The 22,369-nt window shown below is 42.6% G+C and overlaps 1 protein-coding gene across 1 annotated transcript; it reads right to left on the reverse strand.

Annotated features, from left to right (window-relative positions):
- Positions 1-12,726: 12,726 nt before the first annotated feature.
- Positions 12,727-20,749, reverse strand: PNP (purine nucleoside phosphorylase). The gene is made up of 6 exons (XM_003901491.5): positions 20,357-20,749; positions 17,384-17,553; positions 15,312-15,415; positions 14,939-15,114; positions 14,635-14,825; positions 12,727-13,437 (listed from the first exon to the last, which is right to left on the reverse strand). The coding sequence occupies exons 1-6, from the start codon at positions 20,365-20,367 to the stop codon at positions 13,220-13,222; spliced, it is 870 nt and encodes a 289-aa protein (XP_003901540.1). The 5' UTR covers positions 20,368-20,749; the 3' UTR covers positions 12,727-13,219.
- Positions 20,750-22,369: the final 1,620 nt, after the last annotated feature.

Below are 22,369 nucleotides of genomic sequence, written 5' to 3' on the forward strand. Positions count from 1 at the left end.
CTATTTCAACATTTCAGGAATGTAACATAACAATGTCTTTTTTGTAGAGCTCTTTTTCTAATATTGAGTGGGATCTCCTGTCCTAGTCAACTCTCCAAAGTTACACAGAATAAATTTGATTCTTCTATATAAATAATGTTTAAAAATAATATAAGGCCGGGTATGTTGGCTCATACCTATAATCCCAGTACTTTAGGAGGCCGAGGTGCTAGGATCACTTGAGGCCAGGAATTCGAGATCAGTCTGGGTAACATAGCAAGACCTTGTTTCTACAAAAAAATATTGTTTTAAGTAGCTGGGTGTGGTGGTATGTGCCTGTAGTCCCAGCTACTCAGGAGTTTGAGGCAAGAGGATTGCTTGAGCCTTGGAGTTCAAGGATGCAGAGAGCTATGATCATACTACTGCATTCCACGGAACCTGGGTAACAGATCAAGATTCTATCTCTTAAAAAAATGATGATGATAGTATTAGTAGAAGACAGTTCTTCGCTACCTTCTTTCATCTTCTGTTTACCACCAAACTTAACTACTCTCTGACTTTTCATTCAACGTAAACGTGATGCCTTTTTACACATTCTCCATCCCCATCTCTATATGTAGATCCAATGGTATGGAGACAAAAGTCCTGAGCCTGAAGGAATAGCTTAGCTATTCCTTTGCTGTGTGATGTTGGAAAAGTCAGATAACCTTTCTCTAAGCCTTTTTAAATCAGAAAAATGAAAATGAGAATAATATCATTGATACTTGCTCAAGGGTCTCAATAAGTATCACAACTAAAAGGACCAAAAAATGTAAAATATTTTGTAAACTATAAAGCACTATGTACATATTACCTGCTGTGACTATTCACATTAAAAGTCCAGTCTCAGCATGAGTGTCTCCCTTCTTCCCAGCATAAATTAGGTCCTTCTATACTAGGTTTTTTTGGTAAAATGTAGCCACACACATTGGAATTCAGCACCAATGGCTCTTATGGAATGATAGTGAATGGCAGTGATTACTCTGGAAAAATCAGTCTATTCATAATGACAATGGTTCAGACTAGTTTGTTTTATTGTTCTTGTTTTGTCTTGTTTTTTAGAGAGGGACAGGGTCTTGCTTTGTCACCCAAGCTGGAGAGCAGTGGCATGATCATTGCTCACCGTAACCTGGAACTCCTGGGCTCAAGTGATCCTCCTGCCTCAGACTTCCAAGTAGGTGAAGCTACAGGTGTGTGCCATTACAATCAGCTTTTTAAAAAAATGTGTGTAGAAACAGGGTCTTGCTAGTTGTCCGGGTTGGTATCAAACGTCTAGCCTCAAGTGATCCTCCCACCTCAGCCTCCCAAAGGGTTGGAATTATTGGCATGAGCCACTGCACCTGGCCTAGTTTTTTGTCTGTTTGTTTTTAATGCTTCAATATAACAGCTACATCTTCCTTCTGTACTAGCCATTCTTTTACACTCAATCAGCTTTATAGCTGCTCCCTCCCCTGCAGGGCTCATAGCCTGCCATGTCAGGAATTGTATCCCACAAAGTCTGGAGCCTTTGGGGTCTCTAAGCAAGAATTTAGCACTGAGGCTCTGGAGAGGAAGGGCTGAACTTTCTTTAACATATTTAAAGAGTTTGCTAAAAAGTCTTTACCCTGCAGGGATCACCTTGCAGAGTTTTTCTTTGTTGTTGTTGTTGTTGTTGTTGTTGTTTTTAATTTCCTAGCTCTGCTGCCCTCTTATGGACAGCTATCAAGTCAAAACCAATCTCCTGTCTTAGACCAATTTCCTTCTATTGGCAAGATTCCCTATCACACAACACAAGTGTAACTGTACTATAAGCAAGCCATAGGGTATTATATCAATAATCAGTAAAGGTGCCATTTGACTCTCAGACTATGGTACAGGCCATCTTCTCTTCAAATCACACCCAAGTCCCAGTTGGCTTCTTTCCAGTTCAAAATGCCTCCCATCATTTTTTAAAAAAGGGAAAAAAACCTTCCCCTGAACCCATATCCTTTCCCCCAGCTACCACTTCCCTTTAGAGCAATTTTCATTGTTTTCACTTGCTGCCTCTATTTCCTCATCTCTCATTCTTTCTGGTGTCTGCTCTAATAAATATATCATCTTTGTTACCCCACTGAGACTACTTGTCAAGGTCAGCAGTGACCTTGATCAGTCTCTTTCTTCACTTTCCCTCCAAAGCATCCTACTTCTTGGTTTTCCTTCTACCTCATTAATGTCTCCTCAGACCCATTTGCTAGATCCTTCTGCTTCTCCTGACTTCTGTCCTGAAGTGATATCATCCAGATCATTTGGTTTAAATGCCACCTATGTGCTAATGACTTCCAAATGTATTTATCTAGCTTAAATCTCTTCCCTTGGACCCGAACTCATATACCTGACTGTGTAATCCACATGTCCATCTGGAGGTCTAGCTTTTCAAATGTGACAGCAGTAAAAGAAACTTTTGACTATCATGCCAAAACTGCTCCTCTGTTAACAATATCTTGGTAAATGGCAACTCCATTCACCCAGTAGGTCAAGCTAAAAACTTAGGAACCTTTCTAAATTCCTCTTTTTTACTCATACTTTATTTTCTATATGTCTATAGAAATAAGGTAGGTCTTTTATATATATATTCTATATATATATAGAATATGTAAATTATACATCTATATAAATATAGGTAAGTCCTATCTGCTCTATCTTCAAATATCTCCAGAATCCAACCTCCTCTTACTGAAGCAGCATCGTTCATCTAAGGTAATACCCGAGGTTTGCTGCCTCACTCCAAGGAAATCAAGGATGTGGACACACAAGGAATGAGGTTAAAAGCGGAGGTTTAATAGGCAAAAGAAAGAGAAGAGCTTTCTGTGCAGAGAGGAGTCCTGGGGAAAATGGACTGCCACTTCCACAGTGAAATGCAAGAGGTTTTATAGATGAGCTTGAGGAGGCAGTATCTCATTTACACAGGGCATGAACGATTGGTTGGACCAGGTATGCCATTCACATAGCACTCAAAGAAGCTGGCTGCCCCACCCTAATCTTTTATTGTTTGGATGGGTTTTTTACCTGGCCATTGCCATGTTGCCTGATTCTTTACTGTGCACGTGGTGACAAAGAAAAGGGAAGATGGAGCCTCCATGTTGAACATTCCTGGTCCTCAGGTAGCCCTTTTCTATTGGCACAGCAGCCAGCATTCACCTGTGCAAACTTCCAGCTTGCTTATCTATGTCTGCAGCTCAATTTTTCAGGCCACTTTTTGTTAGAAAAGAAATGATTTGGGGGTTGCTTTTAGTTAAAAAAGGAAACCTTGCCAAGGACTCTTGCCCTCACCATCTGCGTAAATAATTTATTCTAGTTCCTGTATCATTTGTCATGTGCGTCCGTGTGAAGAGACCACCAAACAGGCTTTGTGTGAGCAACATGGCTGTTTATTTCACCTGGGTGCAGGCGGGCTGAGTCCAAAAAGAGAGTCAGCGAAGGGAGATAAGGGTGGGGCCGTTTTATAGGGTTTGGGTAGGTAAAGGAAAATTACAGTCAAAGGGGGATTGTTTCTGGCGGGCAGGAGTGGGGGTTACAAGGTGCTCAGTGGGGGAGCTTTTTGAGCCAGGATGAGCCAGGAAAAGGAATTTCACAAGATAATATCATCACTTAAGGCAAAGACTGGCCATTTTCACTTCTTTTGTGGTGGAATGTCATCGGGTAAGGCGAGGCAGGGCATTTGCACTTCTTTTGTGATTCTTCAGTTACTTCAGGCCATCTGGGCATATAAGTGCAAGTCACAGGGGATGGGACAGCTTGGCTTGGGCTCAGAGGCCTGACATCATTGCCATCACTGGTTCAAGCCTAAACCAGCTTTTACCCTAATCTACCTCCAAGGTCTCCTAACCAATCACCCAGTTTTTGCTTAATATTATTGATTTTCTACAAAGCAGCCAGTGAGGTTTTCTTTTTTAAAAAAGTAAATTGGTTAAAAATCATTTCAATGACCTTCTTTCCTGCTCAAAATAAAACCTAAACTTGCCTACATCTCCAATCTTGTCTACTACCACCATTTCCCTTGTTCAGTCTACTCTAATAGTTGACCATCTGTTACTGCTAAATTGTTAAGTTCCCTGAAAACTTGTATGTTTGCTTTACCTTCTGCTTGCACACTCTTCTCTAATCACCACATCGTTCACGCCCTCATTTACTCAGGTCTCTGCTCAACTGCCAGCTCCTTGGAGAGGCCTTCCCTGAACCAACCTATTTGAAATCACTCACACTTTTGTCACTTTTTTTTTAAAAAGCAGCTTTAGTGAGCTGTATTTCATGTATCATAAAACTTACTTGTTTCAACTACAAAATTCAATGACTGTTAGGAATTTTATTCAGTGTTGCAACAATCACGTAGATCAGTTTTGGGACATTTTTATCCCTTAAATGAGATCTCTATGCCCATTTATATTAATCCCCATCTCAACCCTAAGCCCCAAAAAACCATTAATCTACTTTCTGTCTCTATAAATTTTTCTGGATGTTTCATATAAGTAGAATCATGTAATGCAGATTTGTATCTGGATTTTTTTATTTAGCATGTTCTTGAGGTTCATCCATGACATAGCATGATGTCATGCTATGTAGTTTGTTCTTTTTTATTAACAAATAGTGTACCATTGTATTGATGTACATTTTTTTTTCTTTTTTTTTTTTTTCTTTTTCTTTTTTTTGAGATAGGAGTCTCACTCTGTCACCCAGGCTGGAGTGCAGTGGCATGATCTCAGCTCACTGCAGCCTTCATCTCCCTGGTTCAAGTGATTCTCATGCCTCAGCCCCTGAGTAGCTGGGATTACAGGTGCATGCCACCATGCCTGGCTAATTTTTGTATTTTTAGTAGAGACAGGGTTTTGCTGTGTTGGCCAGGCTGGTCTTACCATCCTGGCCTCAAGTGATCCACCTGCCCCAGCCTCCCAAAGTGCTGGGATCATAGGCACAAGCCACCACACCCGGCCTAGATATACATTTTTTTTTAAATCCATTTACCAGTTGATGGGCATTTAGGATGTTTCCAGTCTTTATTATTTTAAAAGTTGCTGTGGACATTTGTGTATGTTTGTGTGGTTATATTCTTATTTCTCTTAGGCAGACAGCTACAAGTAGAATTGCTGGGTCATATGGTAGTTTTGTGCTTTGCCTTCTGAGAAACTGACAAATTGTTTTCCAACTGGCTACACCATTTTACATTTCTACCAGAAAATGGAAATTCCACAATTTAAAAAGATTCTTGTTTTTCTGCATCCTCACCAACATTTGTTAATGTGTGTCTTATTTATTATAGTCATTTTAGTGAGTGTGAAGTGGAATCTCATTGTAGTTTTAATTTGCCTTTCCTTCCTCTATTACCTTCCATCCTCTTAATTTTTTTCCTTAACACTTATTATTACCTTAGGTTTTTAAAAACATTTATATTTATTGGTTGTCTGACTCCCCTAATTTAATGTAAATACCATGAAGGCAGAAATATTGTCTTGTTCTTCTCCATATCCCTAACCCCTAGAACGTTTGTTGAGTAAGCAAGTAAACATATCCTCCTCATGTGTTCATCTCTTCTTGTTCAGCAGCCTAGAAAGATACACTTCATAGGTGCCCTGTCTGAAACATTGAGAAGCTGAAAAGCTCAACTTCTTCCAGGTTTCATGCAGATGACAGTTTATAAATTGTCAGTTTTGGTTTTTGCGTATATGCATATATGTATACATATGTTTGTGTATGTATATGCACACACACATAGACATACACACACATCCTGACATTTCTATATGAGGCTTAATGCATCTGATTATCAAAAGGATAAAGTTCAAAGCAAATGCAGAAAAAAAATGAATGAGTGTAAGTGCAATACAGAGTTGTCAAGTAAATGTTATGGTTATCTAGAAACTGAATGGCCATTACATTTACAAATGTCAATACTAGGTACAGATTGATAGCAAGACCTGACACAATGTCACTTGAATAAATCAAACAAGGTTATTTATCCAAAGGGCATGGCATAAAGTCAGCTCAGTCAGAAAAGTGAACACATTTTCCAATTCAGACAGAAGTACATCTTGACTCCAACATCTTCACCAAAAGTGTGCATTGTTACAGAAAACTCCTAAATGAGTGAGAAGACTCCACAGAAATTTAGTCTCTCTCGATACAGCCTATCTGTGCTCGTAAACAAGGGTGAATCTGCCTAGAACCCCTCCTTGGGCAGAGGTATCTCATGTGTCTAAGGGTTATATAATGACAGTACTATTGCTGGGTCTTAGAGAACAGTTTGGTTCTCTAAGGCATCTCTCTCAGCATATCCTGGTCTGAGAACATTCTTGAACTCAGTATTGTGGAACTGAAGCAGGGATCAGTTTCCTATATCTTTGAGAGACCAGCTAACAAGCCTTCGATCTTTGAGAGACCAGCTAACAGCCATAGGGTATATCCTGAAGTGAAGAGTCTGTAGATAACAAATAGTTAAGAAGCTGGACAACCATAAAGAATGGCAGATTGACAGAAAATATCCAAAATTACTCTTACCATAATTCTGTCTTTTTTAATACTAGCCGTTTCTATTTGTGAGGGGGAGGGGAATTTGGCAAAGTAAGCATCGAAGGAAATCTAATGACCTGCCTGCCTAAAAAATTTCAGGCATAACTCAATTTTGCTTTTCAGGGACTTTACTGACTCCATAACATCTTATCTATGATGTCCAGAGTGAGAGCTTTCCCACTGCAAAACAACCGTATGAAAAACAACTACTGTGCCAAATGTCAAGTTTATTCCTTTGATCACAATTAAATAATTTTCATACTTTGATGACATTAGTGGAACAGTAACAATGGTGGTAGCTATGTATTATTATTTTGGGAGAGACGACACAGGCAGACAATAATAAAGATTAATACTGTGAACCAGAATTGACCTTAAACAATCTCTGACAGATAAAAGAATAGTTGATAGAACTAGATCAGGTCAGGCTACACAAGACAAGTACTATATTCTACTAACCTTTTATTATAAATTACAACAGGAGCTTAGATAGAAACAGTTCAAATAAAAGAGGAAAAGGGAAAACCAAGGCCAAAATCAAGTAGCTAGCAAGTGAAACTGTGTTTTAAAAAGAGTAACAGCAAAAAGAGGAAGAGAACAAGAAAAAAAAAAAAAAAAAAAAAAAAACATTGGCAAGTGAGATAAAATAAAAGCTTTCTAGAATGAACAAACAGACTCAGAATGAACGCGAGTGTAAAAGCCCAGTGGAGGGGTACGGGTTCTTTGACCTGAAAACAAGAGAGCAAATTCAGATTAATCCAGAAGAATATCAACTCTAATTTATGCCAAACTAAAAGACAAATTGATTAAAGACAGGAAAATGTCTATTTTTATTAAAATCCAAATTTACAATAACAGAAAAACCAAGCAGATAACCAGTGTTTGTTCAAAGGCGTCCCTTAGAAACAAAACATTATTATGAAAATCAGGGGCCTATTTGCAAGAAAAAAAAGGCAACACAAATCTAAGCCAAATCGAATTCGGCAGAAGGCACAGCACAAAATGAATAGCTGTCTTCTTCCCACCTTCTTGCTTTAAAGGAGCAGCAGGTGGCATTATCTCTTTGTGTCTATTCCTATTAGTAATCAACGAACGAACTGAGAAGTGGTGAAAAAATTAAGACCATATTCTTCCTTTGCTTCTAAAAAACTGGAGGTGACAGACACATATCCTTGGCAGCATTGATGTAAGTCATCAAGAAAGCACACTAACTCACTGATGTGAAAAGATCTCCAAGATACGTTCAAATAAAATAGCAAGATACAGAAAATATATATAACATACTAAGTACTGTTTATAATAAGAGAAGAAAAATAGAATTTGTATTTGTTTATGTTTATATAGATCCTGGAAGAATGCAAAAGAAACTAATAACGCTGGTTACCAGTGGGTAGGGAAGGAAGGGCGTATGAGAACAGGATGGAGGTGAGAGTTCTCACTAAACACATTTTATGTTGCTTAATTTTTGAACTATGTGATTATATACCTATTCACAATTTTATATTAAAAAGAAACTATTGACTTAAGTGTGTATTTTCATCTCTAAGTTGTTTGCACTTTTGCCTTTACATTTTACTTAATAACAGCTTAGTCTTTTTTTTTGGTGACAGTCTTGCTCTGTCACCTAGGCTGGAGTGCAGTGGTATGATCACGGCTCACTACAGCCTCGATATCCCAGGCTCAAGCTAGCCTCCTATCTCAGCCTCCCGAATAGCAGGGACTATAGGTGTGCAACACCATGCCCAGCTAATTTTTAAGTTTTTTATAGAAACAGGGTCTCACTATGTTGCCTAGGCTTGTCTCAAAAAGTGCTGGGATTACAGGCATGAGCCACTGTGCCTGGCTAATTTACTCTTTTTTATTTTATTTTATCTTTATCTTTCGAGACAAAGTCTTGCTCTGTCACCCAGGCTGGAGTGCAGTGGCGCCATCTCGGCTCACTGCAAGCTCCACCTCCTGGGTTCACGCCATTCTCCTGCCTCAGCCTCCTGAGTAGCTGGGACTACAGGTACCCACCATCATGCCCAGCTAATTTTTTGTATTTTTAGTAGAGACGGGGTTTCACCGTGTTAGCCAGGATGGTCTCGATCTCCTGACCTGCCCGCCTTAGCCTCCCAAAGTGTTGGGATTACAGGCGTGAGCCACCGTGCCCGGCCAAGTTTATTCTTTAAAATGCTACGGAAGACCCCAACCTGACTAAAAATTAAATACTTAACACCAACCATTATGCTATTCTATACGGTTAATTTTGGGTGAAAGTAATTCTACTATCAAAACAAGCCTCTCTTTTAGTCAGGCTTCTAGCCACCAAAATGCTATAGTGCAATTTTCACCTACCAGTCCTTAGTTTAAAAACCGTCAATGGCTGGCCATCTTGCTTAGAAAATAAGGTCTTACTCTTTTGTTTTGTTTTGCTTTTTAGAGAACAGGGTCTCGCTCTGTTGCTGAGGCTGGAGTGCAGTGGCTCCATCATGGCTCACTGAAGGCTCAGCCTCCCCAACTCAAGCAATCCTCCCACCTCAGCCTCCCAAGTGGCTGGGACCATCGGCATCCACCACCACATCCAGCTAATTTTTGTATTTTTTGTAGAGACAAGGTTTCCCCATTTGCCCAGGCTGGTCTTGAACTTGGTCTTGAACTCCTGGGCTCAAGCGATCTGCCCAACTTGGCCTCCCAAAGTGCTGAGATACAGGTGTGAGCCACTGTGCCTGGCCCTAAGGTCCTACTCTTGAGCCTGGAATCAGAGCTCCTCTCTACCCTACTGCCCATACTCCCATTTATTTCTTCATTTTAACTATTTCAATTTGTTAAATGATTAAACATTTCTGGATTCATCTGTATGTAATGCTCTCTGCTATGTCCTCTTAACCTACCTTTTTTTTTTTTTCAAAGGTGGAGTCTTACTCTCTCACTTAGAGCGCAGTGCCGCAATGACAAAGCCCACTCCAGCTTCAAACTCCTGTGCTCAAGTAAATCTCCCACCTAGTATGTGTGATTATAGGCATGAGCCACCATGCCTGGCATTTCTGTAAGGCCTAAATAATGTCTCATCAATCCTTTCCTACTCCCCAACTCCGGTGATGGTCCTCTTCTCTGAGTTCTGTAGCACATACCATCATTGACACTTAGCATACGCTACTTTTCACACATTACTGTATTCCTTTTTTAAAAAATTAGGCCCTCTTCCTCAGTTCAGTCAAAAAAGCTGATTCTAAACAATGACAATATAACATTTGAAGAGACTAGTAATAGTCTTTAGCAGCTGTAAAGGACTCAAATAACTCAGCCTAGTTATTTCTTTTTCATGCATACATCTTATCTCACATCTAGACTACAGGCACTTCATCTTATACCAACTTACATTTTGGTTTTTAGGACAATGTTCTCTACATTAATACATGATTAATGAATACTTATTGATGCTAATAAAGATGATCATGATAAGGTCAAGAAAACAAGCCTGACTTCATTGTGTTTGGACATCTACCATAAGATTCAATAAAATCAATCTCTTTTGCAGGCATTCTGCAGGCCCCTCCAGAAACGAATGGTATCATCACCAGTTTTTTTCAAGAATGTCTTTTCTCTGGGAAGCTCTCCCACACCTACTTCCCTTCACTGTGTGCTCGTATCCTACAATCCTAAACTGATACATTCAGCTTTGGCTGGACTGGTTGGCTTTTTAAAATCAGACACTTGATGAATAAAATGTGGTGTATCCATGCCATAGAATATTACTTGGTCACAAAAAGGAATTAAGTACTGATACATGCTACAACTTGGATGAATCTTGAAAACATTATGCTAAGTGAAGGAAGCCAGCCACAAAAGTCCAATTTCATTAGTGTGAAAGTCCAACGTAGTTAAATCTATAGACACAGAAGGTAGATCAATGGTTGTTTGGGGCTATGGGGAAGCAGATAAGGTTTCCCTTTGAAATGATGAAATGATCTCAAAATAACTGGTAATAATTGTGCTTATTTATGAATACACGAAAGACCATTGAATTGCACACCTTAAATGGGTGAATTCTATGGTATGTAAATTTTATCTCAATACAGCTATTTTTAAAAAAGAAACTGAATAGGCTGGGTGCGGCGGCCCACGCCTGTAATCCCAGCTCTTTGGGAGGCTGAGGCAGGCGGATCACGAGGAGGTCAGGAGATCATGACCATCCTGGCTAACACAGTGAAACCCCGTCTCTACTTAAAAAATACAAAAAATTAGCTGGGCGTGGTGGCAGGCACCTGTAGTCCCAGCTACTTGGGAAGCTGAGGCAGGAGAATGGCATGAATCCGGAAAGCGGAGTTTGCAGTGAGCCAAGATTGCGCCACTGCACTCCCGCCTGTGTGACACAGTGAGACTCCATCTCAAAAAAAAAAAAAAAAAAAGAGAGAGACTGAATACATTATGTCTTCATATAAATAAATACAAATTTAGTAAATCTACTTACTAAATCTAAAAAGCTTACAATGCTCTTAAACATTCCACTCAATTATCTCTAGGACATATTTTTCAGACGGCCCCATTCTGATTCCTGGTCAGTCTGACCAAGAGACAGATTGGGGTAGGAAAGCCAAGTACCAAATGCAGCTCTCCTCAAACCAATTACCTTTCTGCCTGTCTCACTAGAGCCTTTCATGTCCTGATCTAGTCACACCAGTTGTGACAATGACTCATGAACATGCCTAGTACTTTTTGCAGCTCTGCTTTGGCTCATCCTGATGTGAAATCCTCTTCCCCTGCTTCATCCTTCAAGACTAGGCTCAAAGTTTTCTATAAAACTTTACCTAAGTATCCACCACTTTAAGGAAAAGAAAAAAAGAAAAAAAAAAACTTTCCCTAATGTACCCAATTCTCACTGTTGGGTGTATACAATCAGTCCCTCCTTTGAGCTCCCACGTGTGACTTTGTACTCATTTTGTACAAGCGTTATACAACGGTGACCTTGTAAATGAATCTTAAGATTGTAGAGCAAGGCCAGGAGGATGGTTCACTCCTGTAATCCTAGCACCTTGGTAGGCCGAAGCAGGAGGATTGCTTGAAGCCAGGAGTTTGAGACCAACCTCAGCAACATGACGAAACCCCATTTCTACCAAAAAATACAAAAATTAGCCAGATGTGGTGGCATGCACCTGTGGTCCCAGCTACTCAGGAGGCTGAGGTGAGAGGATCACTTAAGCCTGAGTGATGGAGGTTGCAGTGAACTGAGATCACACCACCATACTGCAGCCTAGGTGACAGAGTGAGACCATGTGTCAAAACAAGAGACAGAGCCACTCCAAGATGCTTTTTCTTTGTGTTGGGCAGTTAAGTAGGTCAGTTAACCAAACAAAGGATAATTTGAAAGTTCTCCAAAGCAGCGTGTGCAAAATATCTCTTCCGTATTATACCACTAACAACTAAAATGTTGTCACTACTAGAGGCTCCTCCAGACTGGTCTTTCTCAAAAGGCACACAGGCCTGGGAGGGCAGTGTGGTTTTGAAACATGCCAGCCAGCTGAATGCAAGTTGATAAGCAAAGATAATAGTGCAGTGAGCCAACAAGGGGGAAATGCCTGGATACAGTATCACAGGGAGGTTCTGACCAAGTAAAGAGAAAGACTGGAGCCCAGAAAGGAAGTGGAAGGACAGAAGCAGACACTCAAAGAGAAGCAGAGTGTGAACAAACTTCACAGGTTTGCCTGGGGCTGGCAGCAATCCAATGAACAACAGAGTGGCTGACAGCAGAGAGAGGCGTTTACCACTGCCTTGTCAGAATGGAGTGAATTGAGAGTGTGGTTACTGACGTTAGAGAAGAGTAGGAGAGAAAAGGCAAACAAGAGGAAATATAATTAGGGCTTTGGTAAGGAAGCGGGAACTAAGGAAGAGGCTAATCAGTGAACTGATTCAGCTATGATCAAATAGACAGGAAATGAAACAATCAGAAGGCAAGGGAGAGAGGAAGGACTAGCCTGACGGAAGTGGCCATCAAGTGCCAGAAGTTAACTTTTCCTTACCATCTCATAACCTCTTTCCCACCTTTCATCATTTTGCCCTTCTTCATCCTTTGTTACACTCACATACTATCTCATCTCAGTTCCTAATTACTTGTCTGAGAAGCAGATAGTCACACAAGACATGTGGTCTCACATCCTTTCATGTCAATCTTGTCCTGTGCCTCAGCCCCATCCCAAGCTACACAAAAAATGAAACTATTTCATCTTTCTCTTTATTCTGATAACATTATGACATTAAATAAAGTCCAAGAGGTATTGGGTTAGTCCTTGTTTGGTCTCTGGTGATTTAGATAAGGCAGAACAGAGCCCCCAGGAATGTATTATCTCAAAAAGCTAGTAGCAGCTGCTGTGCAAAGTTCTAAGGCCCAAGTCAAATCCTGGGCACCTCCACAGATGCGTGGTAGGGCATGGGCTCCAGATCTTGTATAAGAAAGAACAGAAATGAGAACAGCTTTATTTTGTAGCGCCAACGTCTCACTATGCTCACACCTGTAATCCCAGCTGTGAGAAGAGGATCTGGCACTAGAAGGGTCTAGTGGAAGAAAGTGGGAAAGGTGAAGGATAGAAATCTTTTCCTTTCTGCTACAACCTAAGGACAGAGGCACGTGACTCCAGCAAGGGGTCAAAGAAGGTAGCAGCTACTTGGATCTTGTGTGAGAGACGCCAGACCACTCCAGGGCAGGTCAACTGGCTTTGTCAGGGGGTGGAATGCTGGCCATAAGAATGGAGACCAACTGTTCCAATTTCTGTGTAGCTTGTTTGCCAGCTGCTAATACTTCTTCATGGTTGGCCTTCTCCAGGCTTTCATAATCCATGATGACCTTGTTGGTGATGAGTGAGAAGCCGAAGACTCGAAGTCCACAGTGCCGTGCAACGATAACTTCTGGTACTGTACTCATGCCTGATGGTGAGAAAGATGGAAACCAACTGTCAGGATCCTCAAATAACTCTTTTCCTTGCCCTTTAGCCTCACTTTCAACAAGAATTAAAAATCTCAAAAAACATCCAAAGATGGCCAGGTGCAATAGTGGTTCATGCCTGTAATGGCCAGGTGCAGCGGTTCACACCTGTAATCCCAGCACTTTGGGAGGCCAAAGCAGAAGGATGTCTTGAGCCCACGAGTTTGAAACCAGCCTGGGCAACATAGTGAGACCTCAGTTCAAAAAATAATAAAATTAGCCAGATGTGGTAGTGTATGCCTGTGATCCTAGCTACTCAGGAGGCTGAGGTGGGAGGATTGTTTGAGCCCAGGCAGCTAGAACTGCAGTGAGCTAGAGACGGTGACACTGCACTCCAATCTTGGCAACAGAGCAAGGTCCCACCTAAAACAAATCCAAAGAAGCAGCTAAATTATTGTTGAGGTATGTTCTTCTGTATTGCCTAAAATAAATACACATTTCTTAAAATCACCAGTGCAATGCTTCATTTCTGTATTTGTGGCAATTTTGAAGTCAATCCTAATGATAGAGTTCCATCTTCAGCTAGAGGTACAGAAGGTGGCTATAGTGAATTTTTTAGAATTCTTAGAAACAGTCATCAAATTGGCCAGGTGCAGTGGGTCACGCCTGTAATACCAGCATGTTAGGAGGCCGAGATGGGCGGATCACCTGAGATCACAAGTTCAAGGACCAGCCTGGCCAACATGGTGAAACCTCGTCTCTACTAAAAATACAAAAATTAACTGCGTTTGGTGGCACACGTCTGTAATCCCAGCTACTTGGGAGGCTGAGGCATGAGAATTGTTTGAACCTGGGAGGCGGAGGTTGCAGTGAGCCAAGATCATGCCACTGCACTCCAGCCTGGGTGACAGAGCGTGACACCATCTCAAAAAAAAAAAAAGAAAGAAAAAAGAAACAGCCATCAAATCATGGATAGGTCATTCATTAGCACTGCAGCTGTTAACCCCTTGGTGCTTCGTAAGGAGATTTGATGCTACACCAAATCTCACCACTTTGTATTTCAAGAAGTCAGTTTAATTCACCCTTCCCTGAAATCAGATCCTCTCAATCCAATGAGGCCTGTTATCTCCTACTCCTTCCCAGTCCCATTTTGCTAAATCCCTCCCTCTTCAAGCCTCCAGCCAAATTCCCCTTCTCACCAACAGCATCTGCTCCCAGCTTCTGCAGCAGACGAGATTCTGCCACAGTCTCAAAGCTGGGGCCTGCCAGCATCACATAGGTGCCTTCCTGTAGCTCACGTTGCTCCCCCATTTGTTTCCACATACTGAGAGCCCTCTGCCTCATAGTCCGGTCGTAGGCATCAGACATGGCAGGGAAACGAACTCCAAACCTAGGACACAGGTTGAATTATCTCACATAAATGGAATTTTAAAAATTCTCCCAAGGCTCCTAGAGAAGTCCTTAAATCCTACCCATCTGAAAAAAACAGAGTAAGATACATACCTTTCATCATTGGGCCCTCTGAGAGGGTTCTGACCACTGAAACCAGGTAGGTTGATATGGTCACGGATCAGCATGATATCTCCAACCTCAAACTTGGGGTTCAGCCCTCCTGCTGCATTGGTGACCACCAGGGTGTCCACACCCAGAAGGTGGAAAACCCTCACTGGGAATGTCACCTTCGAAGCAAAAGGTCAGAAAAAATTTTTACAAAATTTCATCAATCCAGCTACACGGAAATGCATGATATACATTGTGAAAGAAAAGGAAAGAGGGGACCAAAAATCCACCTAGCCCAGATAGCTAGGTAGTGAAAGAGGCTAGATAGTTCTCTCCTGCCTCTTCCAGATCCAACCAGCCTATTCCCCTGATTTACCTTCCAGAGCGAGTACCCTTCATACATATGGAACCTGCCCTGCATTATCACACAGGCTTTGCCATTCAGGAACCCAAACACCAGTCGGCCAACATGACCTGGCACTGTATACAAAAAAGAAAGAGAAATGAATGGGATTATACTTTCATGCAACACATATCCATCGAGCACCTACTGTGAGTTACTCGCTCTGCTCAAAATGTTAGGATATAATTAAGTAAGAGACTCATTATTATCTCTGCTTTCAGAAAGTTTAAGTCTGGTGGGAGAGCCAGGCATTACTCATAATTATACAAATACAACCTGAGATTAGAGATATGGGGTAAGGATGTTCAGCATGAACATACAAAGTAGGAAGGGCTTTTTAAAGAAATTTCAAGATAATACAAGCCATACTGCCAGAGAGTAAAAAGGGAGTAAAAAAAAGTAGATACTCAGAAATGGAAGGTTCAATACCACATGCTGTCACTTATAAGTGGGAACCAAATGTATACATATGGACCTACAGAAATAATAGACACTGAGGACTCGGAAGTGAGAAAGTGGGAGGGGGATGAGGGATGAGAAATTACCTAATGAGTACAATGTTCACTGCTCAGGTGATGGTTACACTAAAGCACAGACTTCACCACCATGCAGTATATCCATATAACAAAACTGCATTGTACCCCTGTAAATCTATAAAAATTAAAATAAAAAATAGGCCAGGTGAGGTGCCTCACGACTGTAATCTCAGCACTTTGGGAGGCCAAGACAGGTGGATCAAGAGGTCAGGAGTTTAAGACCACCCTGGCCAACATGGTGAAAACCCATCTCTACTAAAAATACAAAAATTAGCCAGGTGTGGTGGCACACGCCTGTAATCCCAGCTACTCGGGAGGCTGAGGTGGGAGAATCACTTGAACTTGGGAGGCGGAGGTTGCAGTGAGCCGAGATCACACCACTGCACTTGAGCCTGGGTGACAGAGTGAGACTCCTTTTCAAAAAAAAAAAAAGTGAATGCAGTAATTACAGACCTCTTCAAATTTTTCAAAGTTCTCAAAACATGTATTCTTATATATTGCCCTAACTTAATTACCTACCTCCTCAGTCCAGCAAGCAAGCTCATAGTATACTTACTCTGGCTTCCTAAAGAAGAGGCTACTGAACTAGGGGAAAAGAATTTGAACACATGCAAGTCTCTTTCCTTATGACCCATAGAACAGTCCTATGGGAACACACGTCCATGTAGGGGTGCATGGGAGCGCAAAGACATAACAGCCATTATTACCACTCCCTTATCTGGCAATCTCTTCTAATAGATGGTCAACCTATCCCTTAGGGAATGGGAGAGGGACCAGAACCAAGAGGAAGAGCTGAGGAATTCTCAAAGATAGAGGAGCTTAGGCAAAAAAAAAAAAAAAACAAAATGAAACAAAAACAGTAATAAAGTTGACATAGGAAACCCAAGTGGAGTATAAAAAATAAACATGTTGATAAGCTTATAACCCCCTTATCGTTTAATGCAGTGCCCTTCTCACCGGGGGTAGGAGTGGCCAATGGAGCCAACGTCACTACTATCTCCCTTAAAGAAGTATGCCCTTCATACACCCTCTCTTAATGTTTCCCACACCTTCCCCCTCTGCTCTCCCAGTCTTGTTTCAAAGGGTTTAAAAAAATAGCTATTAAAAGTCTTTTCCTGCTGTCAGGTCTTAAAAAAAATTCTTAACTCTCCAGGGAAAAGAAGAAAGAAATCTTAAAAATTAATAAATAAACCAACAGAAGTTAGTTGTTTGAGAAATTAAGTAAACCAAATAAATGACCCTTGCCCTTTACTTGGCCCCTGTCACCTGGCTCTCTGCTAAGTCTTAGTCTCAGTCCACTGACACACACATGCCCTGTCTCTTGTGGGATGTCTGCTAGAGGAATCTCCTGAGTCATTCTGACTCACAGTGGGCTTTTCTCCTCTCTTACAACATTTGTCTTCAGTGAAATGCTAGGTCAAGGAGTAGAAACGTTGGCCTCCTTGGTTGTGTCCCACAGAATCCCAATAACATCCCTCAGTCCCATTCCCCGCTTTCACTTGTCAGTACCTGTACTTTGGGGAAAGTTGGGGATTTCACTGTAGTCAAAGATCTGGGCCTCAGTTAATTTATCAGTCAGACCTCCTAATCCAGAACCACAGATTATTGCAACTTGAGGTCGGTGCTTAGTGTGAGACAGAAGCCATTCTGCAGTGTTCTTATAATCTTCATATGTGTATCTAGGGGAGAAAAAACATCAAGGTGAATTCTGCTCCCATTCCAAGGGCATCACAGACAAATGACCTTTGGTGCAAAAAGGCTGGCAGGTACACTGAGGCAGCAGGGACAGAGAAGTTGGCACAGAGGGAGAGGCCATACTATGCTCACCCATCTACTCAGCCACCCTTCTTTCTGAATCAAGCCCACTACAAGTCTGATATGAAACTCCCTCCATTCCAGAGCCTGGCAAAAATTAATAAAGCCTGTTTCTACTAACAGACCCAACTCCAGTGTTGGATCTACTGAACACTGGCAAGTTGCATACTTATCCTTATGACAAAGGTTTAGAGAGGAAGGGATCAGAGTCTACAGGGAAGTGCAATGAAATAATCAAATTAGGGTAGGTAAAAGGGCTTGACCAGGAGGGAGCCCAACAAGAGTACTCAAAATAGGATTAAGCCCTTCCTGAGGGTGGTGACCACCTAGTAAAATTCCCCTTATTACCTTACCTATTCCCCAAAGACATTCAAAATGTAATTAAGACCAACTACCATGAAGGCAGGGATAAACTCAGATTTCCTTTTGAACCCTCATCCCTCCAGTTCCTTCCTCAGCCAAAGACTTAAGGGCTACATTTTTTTTTTTTTTCAGACCAATAAAACACAATGAGAACACACCTGGTAGAGGTCTACATACCATTCTTAGCTCCCCAGATCACAAAGGGGTTAATTCCAGACAAGAAACTAGATAAGCTGCTGTACAAAAAAGCAGACCCAGTCCACAGTACTGGTTGTCAAAAGGCTAAACCAGGACTGACTACACTAATTCTCAGCAGACGCTTGTTAGAAAGACAGATTCTGGCACTCCAGCCTGGTGACAGGGTGAGACCCTATATAAAAAACAAAAAACAAAACAAAAAACAAAACAAAAAACGGATTCTGAAGCCCATGTAATTTTGATGTTAAAACCAGGTTTAGGGGCCAGGCACGGTGGCTCATGCCTGTAATCCCAGCACTTTGGGAGGCCGAGGCGGGTTCACGAGGTCAGGAGATTGAGACCATCCTGGCTAACACGGTGAAACCCCGTCTACTAAAAATACAAAAAAAAAAAAAAATTAGCCAGGCGTGATGGCGGGCGCCTGTAGTCCCAGCTACAGGGGAGGCTGAGGCAGGAGAATGGCGTGAACCCAGGAGGCGGAGCTTGCAGTGAGCCAAGATCACTCCACTGCACTCCAGCCTGGGCCACAGAAAGAGACTCCGACTCAAAAAATAAATAAATAAAAATAAAATAAAATAAAATAAAATAAAATAAAATAAAATAAAACCAAGTTTAGGAATTGCTGGTCTAGAGGGAAGCAGAACTCAACCTAGATTCTAGTCTCAATATTGTGTTTTTAGGCATGTAATTTGTGCTCCAAATTATTTTCTCAGGTATAAACAAGGGAATGTAAATTGGCCCCATCTACCTTATAGGCTCGATCTGAAAATGAATTGAATACTTGCTAACAACCTCCAAAGACCTATGGCTCTGTTACACACAGTATTTGAACTTTTCTCCTGCTTTCCACCTGCCTGTGGTCTTCTTCCTGTCCTTCCCCCTCCCTGCCTCCTTCCAGTTTCCTTTCTCTCCACCGAGGATCTTTGCTCTTCAGGAACCTAAGGGCACTTACCCAGAACCCCTACACTAGCAAGAATCAACCCGTGTTACTTTTCTTCCATTTCCAAGTCCAGTTCTCTCACACCCATCTGGGAAGACCAAAGGTTGCCTTCAGAGGTGGCAATGAGGTGTGACAGAGCTGAACATAACTAACCAAGCTTTCACAGGAAATTTTTTACTCCCAAAGCAGAGCCTGGGAAACCAGATATGATTGCACAATACACCAGCCTACCCTCAGGGAAGCAGTTGGATACGGTAGGTTGGGGGCTGGTCAACACAGCCACAGGATAATGGAGAGAAGCAATTAAGTTGGTAAAATGTTAATCAAATGGCGGCCCCAAAAGGTGCAAAGGAAATGAATGGTGTGTGAAGCTGCCACCACATGGCATGTCTAGCTACAACTCATAGCACTTCCTCATTGGCTATCAGTCCCCACAAGAACACCCTGGCTCCCTGAGCATCCAAAAGCAACTGTGATGCCTAATGCAGGTCACTTGGACTGGGACATCCAGGACCAAAGCAGAGAGAAGAGTTTTCAAAGGCCTGGGGTGGGGGAAGTGAGCAGAGGACTATTGCTCAGTTCGATGACTGATTTCCTTCTCCACTTAGGAGTCAGTTCCCACTGAGTTTATCATACTTCCAGTCTGGAAGGAAGGGAGGAGTGCAACTGGCAAAGGAGGTGAGCAATCTTTCCTCTAAAGGAGGAACTCCGAATTTGAGCACCAAAGTACCTCGCAGCTTTACCCAGACCCTAGCATGGGAATTTATGAAGAGCGCAGGGGGTGAGGACACCTCCTCCTGGTATGGAGTGAGGGATATATATATATATCCCTCTCTCCATACACTCATTCTCCACTTGTACCCCTAACACACACACGGAGACACACAACGGCTGCTTTTACGGAGTAGCTTAGACCGCACCAAACTGTCCCCTTCCTGCTCCGGTGGCGCCACCCCAGGTCGATTCCCGCGTGCGTCCCTGCCCGCGCTGGCTGCCACATGACTCTGCCGCCTTGCCCCCGACAACAGGCTCCGTGCCAGGCCTCTCTGCATCCCCTGGGCGCTCGCTCCCTTCCCCGGCTCCCTCTGGGCCCAGTGTGCCAGGTTCCCGGGTCTCACAGCACCCGCCCCTCCCCAAGGGTCCTGCGGGCCTGATGCCCGCCTCACCCGTTCTCCATGGTCTCGCAGCAGCCCTCTCGATGAACCTGCTCCGGTGTGCTCCGGTGTGCTCCGGTGTGCTCCGATCCGCTCGGATCCTCTCCGCTATGCTGAACTGAGCAAGGCTGCCCGGTCTGGTCCGCACAGTTCGCTCACTGCTCTAGGCTCTGGCTTATATCCCCAGCCCTGGAGTCCCCAGCCAATGGCAAGCAAGCACGCGGGCCGGCCCCGTCTCCATGGTGACACACCCTAATTCAATCGGCTGAACCTGGGCTGTAAATCTAATCGGAGTTCTTCCCAGCCCTAAACCTTCTCCCTCGGGGCGCAGGGTTGGGGGGCGGACCGGAGCGCACCCAGCATTTCATCTCCGTACCCATTCCAGTCCGCAGGGCAGGAATTCCCAGCAAGAAGGCCTGTGCGGAAATAGGGCTAGAAGTCGAGAGGAAAGTCCCCAGCCCTCTCCCTGCAACCTCATTCCAGTTGTGTCAATAGCAAACCGTGAGAGATTCAAAAAGAAAAAAATTTCAAACCTTAGATTGCACAACCCCAGAATAAAAATGAAGCGAGCCTGTGTCTGAGTTGCTGCCTGGACAAGGGAAGCTGGGTCGCCCCTGGCAACAGTTCTTACTTGGAGGATACAGCGTTTAGGAGAGCACATCCAGGCCCAGACCGGGAGAAGAAAAAGTTCTCAGGCAAGAATTCCTGGGTCCTAGATGCCGACGGAAAGGATGAGGATGGATTTGGTGGGTAGGGACACAGATAATCCCTTGATCTGCGCAATACTGATCCAAGCAATTCAGGTAACTAGAGGACTCTTCCCAAGAGGAAAATTCTGTTATCAGAATAAATGGGTATCAGAATATAACATAAATAGCGTGTCTTTGGTAGAATACGACTATTTCTTCTCCCCACTTTTACAAATTAACCAACCTTACATCAAATCACAAATCAATGGTCCTTTCTTAGCTATTGGAATCTTCCACTTCTTCCCTCCTCCAAACTCTTTCAGCTTGCCGTTTTACCCACTTCTGTGGCCAGCCACTATTTTCCAACTGTTTTTCTCATTCATTTAACAAATATTTATTGAGCATCCTCTATGCACCAGTACTGTTCTAGTGCTAGGGACACAAGAATAAAAACAATATCTGTAATATTAAAAAAATATATATATATACATATATATATATATATATGAAGGTCAGGAGCCGTGGCTCACACCTGTAATCCCAGCACTTTGGGAGGCCGAGGTGGGCGGATCGCCTGAGGTCAGGAGTTGGAGACCAACCTGGCCAACATGGCAAAACCCTGTCTCTACTAAAAACACAAAAAATTAGCTGGGCATGGTGGCAGGCATCTGTAATCCCAGCTACTTGGGAGGCTGAGGCAGAGAGAATGGCTTGAACCTGGGAGGCAGAGGTTACAGTGAGCTGAGATTGCACCATTGCACTCCAGCCTGGACAACAGAGCGAGTGGCTGGTTCCTGAGAACTTATTAGCACTTTGAAAATAACAATGCACACAAATTGAAAGAAAAATATTTCGTTCTTAAATAACCACAAATAGTTACTTATGGGATGTGTGCATCTGTTTGGCACTACTCAACTTCTCACATGTTGGAATCCAATGCTGCCACCCTCAATTTCTGTTCCATGCTGATTTTTACACAGTACTTTTTTTTTTTTTTTTACATATTACTTAATTTTTATCAGAGGGACCTTCTAAAACCATCTTTTGTAAAGATATGTTGTCTGTATATATATATTTTGAGACAGGGTCTCACTCTGTCACCCAGGCTGGAGTACAGTGGCATGATCTTGACTCACTGGATTCTCTGCCTCCTGGGTTTGAGCCATTCTCTGGCTCATCAGCCTGCCGAGTAGCTGGGATTACAGGCTCCTGCCACCACACCTAGCTAATTTTTTGTATTTTTAGTAGAGACAGAGTTTTGCCATATTGGCCAAGCTGGCCTCGAACTTCTGACCTCAATTGATCTGCCCGCCTCGGCCTCTCAAAGTGCTGAGAG

Source organism: Papio anubis, chromosome 7 (assembly GCF_008728515.1).
Source record: "Papio anubis isolate 15944 chromosome 7, Panubis1.0, whole genome shotgun sequence".
Taxonomy (NCBI): Eukaryota; Metazoa; Chordata; class Mammalia; order Primates; family Cercopithecidae; genus Papio; species Papio anubis.